This window comes from Cervus elaphus, chromosome 20, assembly GCF_910594005.1.
Source record: "Cervus elaphus chromosome 20, mCerEla1.1, whole genome shotgun sequence".
In the NCBI taxonomy this organism is placed as follows: Eukaryota; Metazoa; Chordata; class Mammalia; order Artiodactyla; family Cervidae; genus Cervus; species Cervus elaphus.
Window position 1 is genome coordinate 74,740,186 of NC_057834.1, and position 19,215 is coordinate 74,759,400.

At 37.1% G+C, this 19,215-nt stretch overlaps 1 protein-coding gene across 1 annotated transcript in view; it reads left to right on the forward strand.

Moving 5' to 3' along the window:
* Nucleotides 1–19,215, forward strand: part of HFM1 (helicase for meiosis 1) — a 207,072-nt gene that overhangs the window by 161,952 nt on the left and 25,905 nt on the right. Inside the window, exon 31 of the mRNA XM_043876338.1 lies at nucleotides 364–510. Coding sequence (XP_043732273.1) covers nucleotides 364–510 — 147 coding nt within the window. The remainder of the gene's footprint in view (nucleotides 1–363; nucleotides 511–19,215) is intronic.

Sequence of the window (19,215 nt, forward strand, 5' to 3'; positions counted from 1 at the left end):
GTGTAAAAATAATTTAAGTAAAATGAATAATTTTAAAGGAAGTTTCATGTATTTGGGTATGTAAAGACAGTGTAAACTAGGATAATAAAATTAAATTTTCATCGGTTCATTTATAGACATTTTATTTTTTTAAAGTAAATTTCAATTATTGTAGGAGCATTGGTTTTTACTTTTATGACAGATGTGTACTTCTTCATTTGTTATACTTTTTTAAAGTTTCTTTAAAACGTTTTTATTTCCTGAACTTGTTAGACCTTTTAGTTCAACAAGGTATAAAATATAAGAGGTATAAAAACAAATAAGTGGTCTCATGCATGAATATATATGACTTAAGCATTTGTATGCTTTTTTTTCTTTTTCCAGTTGGACTTGATATACAGCGGAAATTTACGGTCTTTTACTTAGGACCTAAGAGATTTGGAAATCAAATAATTATACAAAAAAAATCAGAAACAGAGATTTCCCATTCTAAACATTCAGATAGATCTACTGTAGCAGGGCCCAAAAAAGGTAAATAGATGTGTTTATTCCTGTTTTGCATTAAAGCAAATATAAGGCTGGGGATGGTATCATCAGGATAGTATTGCTTCATTTAGATTGTGGATACTCTGGAATTAGATGTTTAGGCTTTCTAATGATTGCATTAATAATACATAGTAGGAATTCTTATAGTTAGTATTTGTCAAATTGTGGTGATTTTTTATTTCTCCATCAATTTTGAATGAGATCCTTGCCGGGTACAGTAATCTTGGTTGTAGGTTTTTCCCTTTCAGTTCTTTAAATATATCCTGCCATTCCCTTCTGGCCTGCAGAGTTTCTGCTAAAAGATCAGCTGTTAAATGTATGGGATTTCCCTTGTATGTTACTTGTTGCTTTTCCCTTGCTGCTTTTAATAGTCTTTCTTTGTGTTTAATGTTTGTTAGTTTGATTATTGTGTCTTGGCATGCTTCTCCTTGGGTTTATCCTATATGGAACTCTTTGCCTCTCTTGGACTTGATTATTTTCTTTTCCATGTTAGGGAAATTTTCAACTATAATCTCTTCAAAAATTTTCTCATAACCTTTCTTTTTCTCTTCTTCTTCTGGGACCTCTCTAATTCGAATGTTGGTGCGTTTAATATTGTCCCAGAAGTCTCTGAGACTATCCTCAGTTCTTTTCATTCTTTTTGCTTTATTCTGCTCTTCAGAAGTTATTTCCATCATTTTATCTTCCAGCTCACTGGTTTATTCTTCTGCTTCAGGTATTCTGCTATTGATTCCTTCTAGAGTATTTAATTTCAGTAATTGTAGTATTTGTCTCTGTATATTTATTCTTTAATTCTTCTAGGTCTTTGTTAATTGATTCTTGCATTTTCTCCATTCTGTTTTTGAGGTTTTTGATCATCTTTACTATCATTATTCTGAATTCTTTTTCAGGTAATTTTCCTGTTTCCTCTTCATTTATTTGGACCTCTGTGTTTCTAGTTTGTTCCTTCATTTGTGTAGTATTTCTCTGCCTTTTCAATATTTGTTTTAAGCTTATTGTGTTTAAGGTCTGCTTTTCCCAGGCCGCAAGGTTGAATTTTTTCTTCCTTTTGGTTTCTGCCCTCCTAAAGTTGATCCAGTGGTTTGTGTAAGCTTTGTATAGGGTGAGATTTGTGCTGTTTTTTGTTGTTGTTTTTCCTCTGATGGGCAAGGCTGAGTAAGGTGGTACTCCTGTCTGCTGATGATTGGGGTTATATTTTTGTTTTGTTTGTTGTTTAGATGAGATGTCCTTCACAGGGTGCTACTGGTGGTTGGGTGATGCAGGGACTTGTATTCAGGTCGTTTCCTTTGTGTGAGTTCTCACTATTTGATACTCTCTAGGGTTAGTTCTCTGGTAGTCTACGGTCTTGGAGTCAGTGCTCCCACTTGAAAGGCTCAGGGCTTGATCTTGAGCTGTAGAGATAGCCTTCACCATTCATGGCCACATAGAAGCTGGCCTTCACCCCTTGGATGGCCACCACATGCAGGCCCACAGGGATTAGATTGAAGAGGGTGTAGTCGCTGTTTTCGTCCTTGGTCCCATTGACGGTACTATCTGGGTGCATCTGCAGGAAATATCCCTGCTGGCTGAATACCGTTATCACAATTCCTTTCAGCTGAGGTTCGCTTAGGCTGCTGCTGAACCTCCGGCTCCTTCCAAAGAGACACTGCAGCATTTGTACTCCTTTCTTCAAAGAAAGCTCAAGAATCTTCTGGGGTGATTTTTGGAGAAAAAAATTGACTAGTTTTTTATATATATTTTCCCTTTTCATACCCACTCCATTCTTATGGCCATGTTAGGGATACAGTAAGTGATGTATAAGAATTAATAGATTTGATAAGACAAAGCAGTGACAATTTTTTTTTATTATGGGACATTTAAATAGAGAAGTAGAAAGAAGTGTATATGTACCCATCACCCACCTTAAACAGTTATCAGCTCAGGGCTAATATAGTTTCATCTGTACTTCTGTTCATATTTCCCCTTATATTTTTATGAAGAAAATCAGACATTATATTATTTCCTCCATAAATGTTTTAGTATATATTTGTAAATGGTAAGGATTTAAGAAAAAATAACTGCATTACATAAAAAACTAATGGTAACTAATTATTATCCAATATTGAGGTAATGTTCAAATTGCTGATTACTCATAAATATAGATGTATCATCTTGATACCATCTAGATATACCAGATTGGCTGCTGAATCCTTTTGCTATGTCCTTAGTAGTTTTGATAGCTTTCATGCTGTATGGGATGATACGATGTTCTAGGCTTACCTTTTATAATTCCAGCCTCAGATCTGTAATAAGCCTTTTCTCCAAAGATCCCTGGTTTCTTTTCATGATAAATAATTTGTGTGCTTGAGGAGCTCATTGCCATTGAGAGATTATCTCTTACCTTTTTCCATGCACAGAATTATGAAATGTGATTTTTTTGTTTTTATAAAGACAAATGCATAATTGATTTATAGTTAAATGTCCAAATCAAATTCAGAGCTATAGTATTTATTCTTAAAGTCAATGATCTATACTCAACGATCTGTATCTCCTTTCTGCTATGCTGAGAAATTTGATTATCAATGATTTCAAAAATGATAGAATGCCACTAATCTTCTTTATTCTACATTATACACACAACAGTTAGTTGTTATTTTTCAGATTAATAGCACCAAACTGCACTTTTTTTGGTCTGCATCACACAGTTTGTGGGATCAGCCATTCACTATGTTTTCCTGACAAAGAAAAAAACAAATCCTTGCTGGTGAAATATAACATAATCCAGAATCTGCAGATATAATGTCTGCCATACAATAAGAAATTATGAAACCTGCAAAGAGGCAGGACCATATTACTCATAATTAACTATATAAGAAAATGAAACAGCCCTGTAGGTGATTCAAATGGTAGAGTTGGCATTTAAAGATTATAAAATATCTGTGATTAATATTTTCAAGAAAATAGGAGGAGGAAATATATAAAATGAATGAAATGATGGAAATTTTCACCAGAAAATTGGAATCTATAGAGATTTAAATGAACTTTCTAGAACTGAAAAATGTAGTATCTTAAGTGAAGAACTCATTAGTTAGGTATAGTTTGGATATGTTCAAACACAGGATTTATGAACTATTAGACATATCAATAGAAAACATCCAAATGGAAGCCCAGAGATAAGAGAACAGAAAGAACACAAAAGAGTATAATACTCAAAATGCTAACATATGCATAAAGTCTGAGTAGAGAAAGAATGGGACAAATGCAGTATTCAAAGAGATAGGCTGAGAACATTCCAAAACAGTGAAAGACATCAACCCACAGATTCAGAATTTCAGCAAACCCGAGAAGAGATAAATGCACAGAAGACCACAGAAGACTGAAAATGAAGAGATAAAACATGAATTAACAATATCAAGAATGAAAAAGGTGATATCATTACAGATCCTATAGGCGTAAAAAATCTGCCAAGATATTATAAATAACTTTACCAATGAATTTGACATAATTTAAGTAAAAAGGAACAAATACCTTGAGGAGAAATCTTACCAAAACTGACAGAAGATATAGAAAATCTGAGTAGTCTTGGCACTAGTAATAAAATTGAAGAAATTTAAAAAGATCTTTCCACAAAGAAATCCTGAGGTTCAAATGACTTCATTTTCTTATACAGTTAAATATGAGTTATATGGTCCTGCCTCTTTGCAGGTTTCATAAGTTCTTATTGTATGGCAGACATTATATCTGCAGATTCTGGATTATGTTATATTCCACCATACAAGAGATGTGGCTATGCTCCCTGGATCAGGAAGATCCCGTGGAGTAAGAAATGGCAACTCACTCGTATTCTTGCCTGGAAAATTCCATGGACAGAGGAGCCTGGTGGGCTACAGTCCGTGGGGTCACAAAGAGTCAGACATGACTGAGCACACAGAACAGCACAGCAATGTAAAACATACCCAAACTTTCTTAGAAAAAATGAATATTTTATAATGTTTTAATTTTCAAAAGCCAGCATGACTTTGATTTCAAAACTTGGCCAGGACATTAAAAGAAACTATTCAAACTGTTCAAACTATTAGCAAGTGGAATCTAGCTACACATTTAAAAAGCATTATACAGTAAAGTATAGTGTATTCCACCTGTGCAAGAAAGCCTTGGCATTTAAAAATGGATCAATATAATTCTTACATTAACAGGGGGAAAAAACATGTGATCCTTTTTATGTATGTCAAAAAAAGGTTGACAAAAATCCAGTGTTAATTTTTTTTTTATTAAAAATACATAGCAAATGTTGTACACAATATTGAAATATTTTTTAAACTTTCCTATTTAAATGGAGAATGATGAAATTGTCTTCTCTATTACTACTTCTTTTTAACATTGTGATAGAAGTCCTAGTCAGTACAACTATTTAGAAAAAGAAATATAAGGGATAAGGATTGGGAAGGAAGAAGTAAACTATCATTAGTTGAAAGCAACATGATTATGTACCTAGAAAATATAAAAGACTCTGTGGACACACTATTAAAATTAATATATAAATTTAGAAACATCACTGGATATAGAGCCAATGTTAAAAATTGCACATCAAAAAAGAATAAAATGCTTAATAAATTTAACAAAACATTAAATTTTGTTAACATTTTGTTAACAGTGCAAGATGTGAGCCCTGCAAACTATAAAACACCATTGAAAGAAATTAAAGAAGATGTAAATAGGTGGAAAGATACACCATGTTTGTGGATTGGAAGTCTTAATATCACTAAGATGGCAACATTTCCCAAATTATTTCAAAAAATCAATGCAATCCCTATTCAAAATTCCAGCTTCTTTTGACAGAAATTTACAAGTTGATTCTAAAATTCATACAGAAATGTAATAGACCCAAAATAGCCAAATCAGTCTTTAAAAAGAGAACATACATGGAGACTCACAATTCTTGACTTCAAAACTTACTATAAAACTATAATAATCAAGGTAGTGTATTTGTGTTATGTTGTTAGTCACTCAGTTGTGTCTGACTCTTTACGACCCCATGGACTATAGCCCTCTATGCTCCTCTGTTCTTGGGATTCTCTAGGCAGCAATACTGGAGTGGGTTGCCATTTCCTCCTCAAGGGGATCTTCCCAACCCAGGGTTTGAGCCTGGGTCTCCCATAATGCAGTCAGATTCTTTACCATTTGAGCCATCAGTGATTCCCAAGATAGTGTAGTACTGGTATAATAATAGACCAATAGAATATAATTGAAAGTACAGAAATAAATGTATACATCTATGGTTAATTGATTCGGATCAAAGATGCCAAAATAATTCAGTGGGGAGAGAGTAGTGTTTCACCAAAAATGGCTGGGCATCTGATAACCAGTTGCATTAGTTTGAACCTCTACTTCATCCTATACATAAAAATTTACTCTGAATGGATCAGTGACCTAAAGATAAGAGTTAAAACTGTAAAACCCTTAGAACACATGGGTGTATATTTTCATGACCTTGGATTAAGCAGTAGCTTATTAGCTATGACACCCAAAGCTCAGGCAACCAAAGGGGGGTGGGGAACAGATGAATTGGACTTTATCAAGATTGAAAAGTTTTGTGCTTCAAATGAAACTATCAAGAAAATGAAGAAAAAGTATGTGGGGAAAAATCCATAGAATGAGAAAATATTTGCAAATCATATATGATAAAAGAGTAGTATCTAGTATATATAAAGAAATCTTACAGCTCAACAAATAAAAAGGCAAACAACCCAATTAAAACTGGTCAAAGAATTTAGGTAGATATTTTTCAAAGAAGAGCTACAACATGAAAAGATGTCCAGGGGGGAGGAGCCAAGATGGCGGAGGAGTAGGACGGGGAGATCACTTTCTCTCCTACAAATTCATCAAAAGAATAACTGAACACAGAGCAAACTTCGTGAAACAACTTCTGATCGCTAGCTGAGGTCATCAGGCGCCCAGAAAAGCAGCCCATTGTCTTCGAAAGGAGGTAGGACAAAATATAAAAGATAAAAAGTGAGACAAAAGAGCTAAAGACGGAGATCCGTCCCGGGAACTCTTAGGCGGCATTGCTTGGGGTAGGGTCCGGGCCTGAGTGCCCTGAGGACAATCGGAGAGAGCTTCTGTGAGTTGCCAACTTGAACTGTGGGAGACCAAAAGAGAGAGAGTAAATTAACCGGCCAGAACACACTGCCAGCCGCTCGCAGAACAAAGAGACCGAGAGGGTCCAGAGAGGAGCTCGCAGGCTGCAGACCGGCCCAGCCCCGCCGGAGGCGGGGGGGTGGGGGGAAAGGTCGCGGCGAGACACAGGGCGCAGGCACCCGACCGGCGCGGGCGGGGACTGGGGCTGGGGACACGGAGGGCAGAAGGCGCAGGCACCCGACTGGCGCCAGCGGAAACTGAGACTGGGTCCGTGGAAGGGAGTGGGCGCGCCACACCTGGGGAGAGTGCGCCCACCAAGCCCCTGGCTGCCTGGACCGCTCTGACGGGGAAGGCACTGAGAGCAGGCGCAGCTTTTCCTTCCCCGCTTTTGTGGAACACCCGAGGGCTGGAATCTTGCGCAGCGCGGGCCGCACTCCATATAGAACAGCCGGGAGCCTGAGCAGCGCAGACGGAGAAAGCAGCGTCAGCCCCTCCGGCAGCGCCAGCCCGACCCCGCGGTGCAAGCCCGTCCCCATAGCGCCAGCCACTCCCGCCAGCGCCAGCCCCTCCCGGCAGCGCGACGGAACTAGCTACCTGAGTAAGAGTCCACCTCCGCCCGCCTGTGTCAGGGCGGAAATGAGGCTCTGAAGAGACCGGCAAACAGAAGCGAAATAAACAAAGGGAACCGCTTCAGAAGGAACTGGTGCAACAGATTAAAATCCCTCTAGGAAACATTGACTACACCGGAAGGGGCCTGTAGATATCGAGAAGCGTAAGCTGGAACGAGGAGCTATCTGAAACTGAGCCGAACCCACACTGACCGCAACAGCTCCAGAGAAACTCCTAGATATAATTTTACTTTTTTCTCTCTTTTTTTTTCTTTTTTTAATTTTTTCTCTTTTATTTTCCTTTAAAATCCCCTATTACTCCCCCATTACTCCTTAACTTTCATTTCCATAGACTTTTACGATTTTTTAATTAGGGGGGAAAAAAAATTTTTTTTTTCTTTCTTTCTTTTTTTTTTTTCTTTTTTTTTCTTTTTCTTTCTTTTTTTTTTTCTTTTTTCTTCTTTTTTTTCTTTCCTTTTTCTCTTCTATTTTCTATTTTTCTTTTTCTCTTATTTCTTTTAAAGTCCTCTAGTACTCCTCTACTACTCCTTAATTTTCATTTTCAATACACTATAACCTTACAAAAAAAAAAAAAGAGAAGCCCTATTTTTAAACCGAAGATTATTCTCTCCCAATCTTGACTCTCTGTTTTCTACCTCAGAACACCTCTATTTCCTCCTTTCCCCTTCTCTTCCCAATCCAATTCTGTGAATCTTTGTAGGTGACTGGGCTACGGAGAACACTCTGGGAACAGACAGCTGCGTAGATCTGTCTCTCTCCTCTTGAGTCCCCCTTTTTCTCCTCCTGCTCATCTCTATCTCCCTCCTCCCTCTCCTCTTCTTCATCTAACTCTGTGAACCTCTCTGGGTGTCCCTAACGGGGGAGAATCTTTTAGCCATTAACCTAGAAGTTTTCTTATCAGGGCTGTATAGTTGGAGAAGTCCTGAGACTACAGGAAGAATAAAACTGAAATCCAGAGGCAGGAGACTTAAGCCCAAAACCTGGGAACACCAGAAAACTCCTGACTACATGGAACTTTAAGTAATAAGTGACTGTCCAAAAGCCTTCATACCTACACTGAAACCAACCACCACCCAAGAGCCAATAAGTTTTAGAGCAAGACATACCACGCAAATTCTCCAGCAACGCAGGAACATAGCTCTGAACATCAACATACAGGCTGCCCAAGGTCACACCTAACACATAGACCCATCTCAAAACTCATTACTGGGCACTCCATTGCTCTCCAAAGAGAAGAAATCAAGTTCCACGCACCAGAACACTGACGCACGCTTCCCTAACCAGGAAATCTTGACAAGCCAATCGTCTAACCCCACCCACTGGGTTAATCCTCCACAACAAAAAGGAACCACAGACCTCCAGAATACAGAAAGCCCACTCCAGATACAGCAATCTAAACAAGATGAAAAGGCAAAGAAATACCCAACAGGTAAAGGAACATGAAAAATGCCCACCAAGTCAAAGAAAAGAGGAGGAGATAGGGAATCTACCTGAAAAAGAATTTAGAATAATGATAATAAAAATGATCCAAAATCTTGAAAACAAAATGGAGTTACAGATAAATAGCCTGGAAACAAAGATTGAAAAGATTCAAGAACTGTTTAATAAAGACCTAGAAGAAATAAAAAAGAGTCAATTAAAAATGAATAATGCAATGAATGAGATCAAAAACACTTTGGAGGGAACCAAGAGTAGAATAACAGAGGCAGAAGATAGGATAAGTGAGGTAGAAGATAAAATGGTGGAAATAAATGAAGCAGAGAGGAAAAAAGAAAAAAGGATCAAAAGAAATGAGGACAACCTCAGGGACCTCTGGGACACTGTGAAACGCCCCATCATTCGAATCATAGGAGTTCCAGAAAAAGAAGACAAAAAGAAAGGCCATGAGAAAATACTCAAGGAGATAATAGCTGAAAACTTCCCTAAAATGGGGAAGGAAATAGCCACCCAAATCCAAGAAACCCAGAGAGTCCCAAACAGGATAAACCCAAGGCGAAACACCCCAAGACACATATTAATCAAATTAACAAAGATCAAACACAAAGAACAAATATTAAAAGCAGCAAGGGAAAAACAACAAATAACACACAAAGGGATTCCCATAAGGATAACAGCTGATCTGTCAATAGAAACCCTCCAGGCCAGAAGGGAATGGCAGGATGTACTGAAAGTAATGAAAGAGAATAACCTACAACCTAGATTACTGTATCCAGCAAGGATCTCATTCGGATATGAAGGAGAATTCAAAAGCTTTACAGATAAGCAAAAGCTGAGAGAATTCAGCACCACCAAACCAGCTCTTCAACAAGTGCTAAAGGATCTTCTCTAGACAGGAAATGCAGAAAGGTTGTATAAACGTGAACCCAAAACAACAAAGTAAATGGCAACGGGACCACACCTATCAATAATTACCCTAAATGTAAATGGGTTGAATGCCCCAACCAAAAGACAAAGATTGGCTGAATGGATACAAAAACAAGACCCCTATATATGCTGTCTACAAGAGACCCACCTCAAAACAAGAGACACATACAGACTAAAAGTGAAGGGCTAGAAAAAAATATTTCATGCAAACGGAGACCAAAAGAAAGCAAGAGTCACAATACTCATAACAGATAAAATAGACTTTCAAATAAAGGATGTGAAAAGAGACAAAGAAGGACACTACATAATGATCAAAGGATCAATCAAAGAAGAAGATATAACAATTATAAATATATATGCACCCAACATAGGAGCACCGCAATATGTGCGGCAAACACTAACGAGTATGAAAGAGGAAATTAATAGTAACACAATAATAGTGGGAGACTTTAATACCCCACTCACAACTATGGATAGATCAACTAAACAGAAAATTAACAAGGAAACACAAACCTTAAATGACACAATGGACCAGCTAGACCTAATTGATATCTATAGGACATTTCACCCCAAAACAATCAACTTCACCTTTTTCTCAAGTGCACACGGAACATTCTCCAGAATAGATCACATCCTGGGCCATAAATCTGGTCTTGGAAAATTCAAAAAAATTGAAATCATTCCAGTCATCTTTTCTGACCACAGTGCAGTAAGATTAGATCTCAATTACAGGAAAAAAATTGTTAAAACTTCAAACATATGGAGGCTAAATAACACGCTTCTGAATAACCAACAAATCATAGAAGAAATCAAAAAAGAAATCAAAATATGTATAGAAATGAATGAAAATGAAAACACAACAACCCAAAACCTATGGGACACTGTAAAAGCAGTGCTAAGGGGAAGGTTCATAGCATTACAGGCTTACATCAAGAAACAAGAAAAAAACCAAATAAATAACCTAACTCTACACCTAAAGCAATTAGAGAAAGAAGAAATGAAGAACCCCAGAGTTAGCAGAAGGAAAGAAATCTTAAAAATCAGGGCAGAAATAAATGCAAAAGAAACTAAAGAGACCATAGCAAAAATCAACAAAGCTAAAAGCTGGTTTTTTGAAAAAATAAACAAAATTGACAAACCATTAGCAAGACTCATTAAGAAACAAAGGGAGAAGAACCAAATCAACAAAATTAGAAATGAAAATGGAGAGATCACAACAGACAACACTGAAATACAAAGGATCATAAGAGACTACTACCAGCAGCTCTATGCCAATAAAATGGACAACTTGGATGAAATGGACAAATTCTTAGAAAAGTATAACTTTCCAAAACTGAACCAGGAAGAAATAGAAGATCTTAACAGACCCATCACAAGCAAGGAAATCGAAACTGTAATCAAAAATCTGCCAGCAAACAAAAGCCCGGGACCAGATGGCTTCACAGCTGAATTCTACCAAAAATTTAGAGAAGAGCTAACACCTATCTTACTCAAACTCTTCCAGAAAATTGCAGATGAAGGTAAGCTTCCAAACTCATTCTATGAGGCCACTATCACCCTAATTCCAAAACCAGACAAAGATGCCACAAAAAAAGAAAACTACAGGCCAATATCACTGATGAATATAGATGCAAAAATCCTTAACAAAATTCTAGCAAACAGAATCCAACAACATATTAAAGAAATCATACACCATGACCAAGTGGGCTTTATCCCAGGAATGCAAGGATTCTTTAATATCCGTAAATCAATCAATGTAATACACCACATTAACAAATTGAAAGATAAAAACCATATGATTATCTCAATAGATGCAGAGAAAGCCTTTGACAAAATTCAACACTCATTTATGATTAAAACTCTCCAAAAAGCAGGAATAGAAGGAACATACCTCAACATAATAAAAGCTATATATGACAAACCCACAGCAAGCATCACCCTCAATGGTGAAAAATTGAAGGCATTTCCCCTGAAATCAGGAACAAGACAAGGGTGCCCACTCTCACCACTACTATTCAACATAGTGTTGGAAGTTCTGGCCACAGCAATCAGAGCAGAAAAAGAAGTAAAAGGAATCCAGATAGGAAAAGAAGAAGTAAAACTCTCACTGTTTGCAGATGACATGATCCTCTATATAGAAAACCCTAAAGACTCTACCAGAAAATTACTAGAGCTAATCAATGAATATAGTAAAGTTGCAGGATATAAAATTAACACACAGAAATCCCTTGCATTCCTATATACTAACAATGAAAAAACAGAAAGAGAAATTAAGGAAACAATACCATTCACCATTGCAACAAAAAGAATAAAATACTTAGGAGTATATCTACTTAAAGAAACAAAAGACCTATACCTAGAAAACTATAAAACACTGATGAAAGAAATCAAAGAGGACACAAACAGATGGAGAAACATACCGTGTTCATGGATTGGAAGAATCAATATTGTCAAAATGGCTATTCTACCCAAAGCAGTCTATAGATTCAATGCAATCCCTATCAAGGTATCAACGGTATTTTTCACAGAACTAGAACAAATAATTTCACAATTTGTATGGAAATACAAAAAACCTCGAATAGCCAAAGTAATCTTGAGAAAGAAGAATGGAACTGGAGGAATCAACCTGCCTGACTTCAGACTCTACTACAAAGCCACAGTCATCAAGACAGTATGGTACTGGCACAAAGACAGAAATATAGATCAATGGAACAGAATAGAAAGCCCAGAGATAAATCCACGAACCTATGGACACCTTATCTTTGACAAAGGAGGCAAGGATATACAATGGAAAAAAGACAACCTCTTTAACAAGTGGTGCTGGGAAAACTGGTCAACCACTTGTAAAAGAATGAAACTAGAACACTTTCTAACACCATACACAAAAATAAACTCAAAATGGATTAAAGATCTAAATGTAAAACCAGAAACTATAAAACTCCTAGAGGAGAACATAGGCAAAACACTCTCCGACATAAATCACAGCAAGATCCTCTATGACCCACCTCCCAGAATATTGGAAATAAAAGCAAAACTAAACACATGGGACCTAATGAAACTTAAAAGCTTTTGCACTACAAAGGAAACTATAAGTAAGGTGAAAAGACAGCCCTCAGATTGGGAGAAAATAATAGCAAATGAAGAAACAGACAAAGGATTAATCTCAAAAATATACAAGCAACTCCTGCAGCTCAATTCCAGAAAAATAAATGACCCAATCAAAAAATGGGCCAAAGAACTAAACAGACATTTCTCCAAAGAAGACATACAGGTGGCTAACAAACACATGAAAAGATGCTCAACATCACTCATTATTAGAGAAATGCAAATCAAAACCACAATGAGGTACCATTACACGCCAGTCAGGATGGCTGCTATCCAAAAGTCTACAAGCAATAAATGCTGGAGAGGGTGTGGAGAAAAGGGAACCCTCTTACACTGTTGGTGGGAATGCAAACTAGTACAGCCACTATGGAAAACAGTGTGGAGATGTCTTAAAAAACTGGAAATAGAACTGCCATATGACCCAGCAATCCCACTTCTGGGCATACACACTGAGGAAACCAGATCTGAAAGAGACACGTGCACCCCAATGTTCATCGCAGCACTGTTTATAATAGCCAGGACATGGAAGCAACCTAGATGCCCATCAGCAGATGAATGGATAAGGAAGCTGTGGTACATATACACCATGGAATATTACTCAGCCATTAAAAAGAATTCATTTGAACCAGTCCTAATGAGATGGATGAAGCTGGAGCCCCTTATACAGAGTGAAGTAAGCCAGAAAGATAAAGAACACTACAGCATACTAACACATATATATGGAATTTAGAAAGGTGATAACGATAACCCTATATGCAAAACAGAAAAAGAGACACAGAAATACAGAACAGACTTTTGAACTCTGTGGGAGAAGGTGAGGGTGGGATATTTCAAAAGAACAGCATGTATACTATCTATGGTGAAACAGATCACCAGCCCAGGTGGGATGCATGAGACAAGTGCTCCGGCCTGGCGCACTGGGAAGACCCAGAGGAATCGGGTGGAGAGGGAGGTGGGAGGGGGGATCGGGACTGGGAATACATGTAAATCCATGGCTGATTCATATCAATGTATGACAAACCCACTGGAAAAAAATAATAATAAAAAAAAAAAAAAAGAAAAGATGTCCAACATCATTAATCAATACAGAAATTCAAGTCAAAACCAGGGTGTTACCACCCAGTAGGATGGCTTTAATAAAAAAGATGAACAATGACAAATGTTGGCAAAGATGTAGAGAAATTGGAACTCTCACACTTTTGGTAGTGGGGATATGAAATTGTGCAGCTGCTTTGGAAAGCATTTTGTCAGTTGCTCAAAAAGTTAAACATAGAATTACCATGTGACCCAGGAATTCCTCCTTTAGGTGTATGTCCAAATGGATTAAAAAATCCTCATAAAAATGTGTATGTGAATGTTTATAGTAGCATTATTCCTAACAGCCAAAAAACAGAAACAACCCAAATATCTATCAACTAATAGATAAGTAAAATGTGGCATATTCGTTTAGTGGAATGTTACTCAGCCATAAAGAAGAATAAACTACTAATATATGCTACAACATAGATGAACCTTGAAAACATCCTAATTAGAGAAGCCAGTCACAAAAGATCAGATATTGTATGATTCCATTTGTATGAATGTCTATAATAGACATATACATAATGACAGAAAGTAGATTAGTAATTCCAGGAGAAAGGGGCAAGTAGGTTGGTTGTCTTGTTTATACTACATTCTCCTTAGACCTTCGTTCTGGCCGCTGTTTTTCCGACAGCAAAATTATCAGCAGCTAGCGTAACCTTCTTTTATTCAGGCCAAAGTCCAAATTCCTAGAAGGAAAAAGATACTTCCATTTAAGAAAGACAATTAAGAATTAGGATTACACGGAGAGTATATAAAATCAAGGCTATCGGTAGTGATCCTTTCCCATGTACAGAAATGATCAAAGATAGCTGGACCGTGTAAGAGAAGACTAAAGCAAAGGTACAGAGGAAGGGAAGGTGAGAATGCTAGAGCTGAAGTTCTCCTGGCTTTCCATTTCTTGGTTTCAGTCCCTCCTGATCCCTAGCTGCCCCACTGCTTTTGGATTCTGTGAGATAACAACCAAAAAAAAAGCTGTCCTTTTCATTATAGGGGATTGGAAGGCAAAAATAGGAAGTCAAGAGATATCAGGAGTCACAGCAAAGTTTAGCCTTGGAGTATAAAATGAAGCAGGCTAACAGTTTTGCCAAGAGAATGCACTGGTCCTAGCAAACTCCCTCTTCCAGCAACATAAGAGACAACTCTACACATGAACATCAACAAATGGTCGATACTGAAACCAGACTGTATTCTTTGCAGTCAAAGATAGAAAAGCTCTATATAGTCAGCAGAAACAATACCGGGAGCTGACTATAGCTCCGCTTATAAGCTGCTTATTGCAAAATTAAGACTTAAATTGAAGAAAGTAGGGAAAACCTCTAGGCCATTCAGCTATGACCTAAACAAATCCCTTATGATTATACAGTGGAAGTGACAAATAGATTTAAAGGAGTAAATCTGGTAGACAGAGTGCCTGAAGAACCAGATTATGAGCAGAGGTTCATAACATTGTACAGGAAGTGGTGACCAGAACCATCCCCAAGAAAAAGAAATGCAAGAAGGCAAAGTGGTCTGAGGCAAGAAGGCAGGAAGGTCTGAGGAGGCCTTACAAATAGCTGAGAAAAGAGAAGTGAAAGGGAAAGATATATCCTATTGAAGGCAAAGTTCCAGAGAATAGCAAGGAGAGATAAGAAAGCCTTCTTAAGTGAACAATGCAAAGAGATAGAGGAAAGCAATAGAATGGGAAAGACTAGAGATCTCCTCATAAAAATGGAGATACCAAGGGGGAATCTCATGCCAACATGAGCACAATTAAGGACAGACATGGAAAGGACCTAACAAAAGCAGAAGAGATTAAGAATAGGTGGCAAGAATACAGAGAACTATACAAAAAGGGCCTAATGATCCAGATAACCATGATGGTGTGGCCCCTCACCTAGAGCCAGACATCCTGGAATGTAAAGTCAAGTGGGCCTTAGGAAGCATTATTACAAACAAAGATAGTGGAGATGATGGAAAGCCAGGTGAGCTGTTTCAAATCCTAGAAGATGATGCTGTTAAAGTGCTGCATTCAATATGCCAGCAAATTTAGAAAACTCAATAGTGACACTGAACTGGAAAAGGTCAGTTTTCATTCCAATCCCAAAATTAGGCAATGCTAGAGAATTTTAAGACTACTATACCGTTGTGCTCATTTCACATGCTAGCAAGGTAATGCTCAAAATCCTTGAAGCTAGGCTTCAGCAGTACCTGAACCGAGACCTTCCAGATGTACAAGCTGGATTTAGAAAAGGCAAAGGAACCAGAGATCAAATTGCCAACATCCACTGGATCATAAAAAAAAAAAATCAAAGGAATTCCAAAAAAGACATCTGCTTCATTGACTACACTAAAGCCTTTGATTGTGTGGATCACAACAAACTGTGGAAAATCCTTAAAGATATGGGAATATCAAACCACCTTACCTGTCTCCTGAGAAACCTGTATGCAGGACAAGAAGCAATAGTTAGAACTGGACATGGAAGAATGGATGGTTCCAAATTGGGAAAGGAGTACATCAAGGCTGTGTATTGTCACCCTTGATTATTTAACTTATATGAAGAGTACATCATGCAAAATGCCAGGCTGGAAGACTCAAGCTGGAATCAAAATTGCTGGGAGAAATATTGACAATCTCAGGTATGCAGATGGTACAACTCTAATGGCAGAAAATGAAGATGAACTAAAGAGCCTTTTGATAATGGTGAAAGAGAAGAGTGAAAAAAACTGACTTAAAACTCAGTGTTCAAAAAACGAAGATCATGGCCTCCAGGCTAATCACTTCATGGCAAATAGATGAAAGAAAAGTGGAAACAGTCACATATTTTATTTTCTTGGGCTCCAAAGACACTGCAGATAGTGACTGCAGCCACAAAATTAAAAGAGGATTGCCCCTTGGATGAAAAGCTATGACAAACTTAGACAGCATATTAAAAAGCCAGAGACATCACTTTGCCAGCACAGGTCGGTATAGTCAAAGCTAAGGTTTTTCCAGTAGTCATGTACAGATGTGAGAGTTGGACCATAAGGAATGCTGAGCACTGGAGAAGACTCTTGGGAGTCCCTTGGACAGCACGGAGATCAAACCAGTCAATCCTAAAGGAAATCAACCCTGAATACTCATTGGAGGGACTGATGCTGAAGCTGAAGCTCCAGTACTGCTGGAAAAGACTGTTAGGAAAGATTGAGGGCAGGAGGAGTAGGGTAAGTCAGAGGAGGAGATGATTGGATGGCATCATGGACTCAATGGACATGAGTTTGCACAAATTCCGGGAGATAGTAAAGGACAAGGAAGCCTGGCGTGCTACAGTTCATGGAGTCACAAGGAGTCGGCTGGACTTGTTGACTGATCAACAATGTAATACATTTCCACCACCCCCACACAGGGGTTTTTTGTTGTAACTATTTTTGTTTAAAAATAGCTTGAATTGTTTTTGTTGCCTTGCAACTGTAGTGAAAATTAGGATGTTTACTATACTTAGTATTAGCATGAGACTTTTTAAGAGCAAAAGTCCCCCAGATTTTCAGTATGACCCTGTAGAAAACAGATCAAAGATGCCTCCTATCAGGCAAGTGTTTTATTACACACATAACCCATTCACATGCACATATTATATATACAACCATCCCATTATACATTCTGATTTATACAGTCAGATTGTATTTGAAATATACATTATATCTGAATTATATCTGAGTTATACATCCTGGATATATAATTCAGTTCTTATATACAAATCAAATATCCCCAAATAAAGATGTATAATGATCTCTTCATGTATGACATACATACACTACCTGCATTTTCTTTCTCAGTAAACTTACACAATGATGGAATCATAGATTTGCCCTACTAAGTTTGTGAAAATAGCCTTTCAAAACAATACAAATTTCTGTTTTTCTGACCTCTTGTCTGACCATATTATTAAATGTTAAAATATTTAGCTCAGAAAATCTAGTTGCTTAAATGATTGTTTCCAAATGTGCTTTCAGTTTCAACATTTTATTATTTTATTTTGTCAAATTGTAGAACCATATTTAGACAAAAGTATGCACCTTAGAGTAACATAATAGAATTTAAAATTCTTATTATGCTTCCTATAACACTTTGAAAACATTTTTTAGCTGTAGTTATAGTCCAAGAGATAAAAATTTTTGTAAATTTTAAGGAAAAATATTTTTGCTATTTTTTTAAGATCAGGTAGTGTGAAAATACACATTTTCAGTTGTAAAAATTGTTTTAACTTTTATTCTTAGCATTTAAACTTCTTATCCTTTAAGAAGCACAAGCTGGTTGGATGGCGTTACTGACTTAATGGACATAAGCTTGAGTAATCTCCGGAGTTGGTGATAGACAGGGAGGCCTGGTGTGCTGCAGTCCATGGGATCGCAAAGAGTTGGACACAACTGAGCGACTGAACTGAACTGAACTGATACTTTAAATGCATTCTCAAATAGAAGTATGGACTTTGTTTCATTTGAATAAAATTAATTTGACATTAATAAGTTCATATGCATTGGGTATGCCTTTTGAGTATGAAAATTTAATGTATTTGAAGAATGCAAGGATAATATCAGTGCCCAAGCACTTTGGAAGTGTGTACATTTAAATACTAGTCAAAAGGCAGTCTGCTTTTCTTTATACTTTTCAGTGTATATATTCATTAAATTGCAAATCAAGGACTCCAATTCATCAGTGTTACCCTTTTTTTGATAAATAACAAAATGATAGTATAATATTTGACAAAAATTAAAAGGAGATTTGTCTTCTCATTTAAAAAGTAAAATTATAAAGTGCATAAATGCGATTAGCATGTATCAGGAACTACAAAATGAAAGTAATGTTCTTTTAAAAATATTAACTCCAGAAGCTTATGAACATCCAAATTATTTGAATTTATAGTTAAGAGGGGGGCTTCTCAGGTGGCAGTAGTGCTAAAGAATCCAACTGCCAATAGAGGAGACAGAAGAGGTGTGGGTTCTGTCCCTGGGTTGGGAAGATCCCCTGGAAGAGGGCCTGGCAGCTCACTCCAGTATTCTTGCCTGGAGAATCCCATGGACAGAAGAGGCTGGAGGGCTATAGTACATGGGGTCACAAAGAGTTCAACATGACTGATGCACACGTGCACGCATAGTTAGGATGATGCCTCCTATTTTTAATTTGTTTTTTTCTAGATTTTTAAAAAATCTTACCTGACCTTACCTTATTGGTCATTATTGACCTTGTTAAAGTAATTTTATGTATTCACTTCAAATGCATTTCTATATCACATTAATGATTTCTTTTGCTTTAAATACTTGGAACTGGAGCTTTAAAAACATATAAATTAATATATTATGTGGCAGAACTAAGAAAATGCATACATTTCAGATTTTGATAATGATAGAATATGGGATCTGTTAATTTGATACCTAA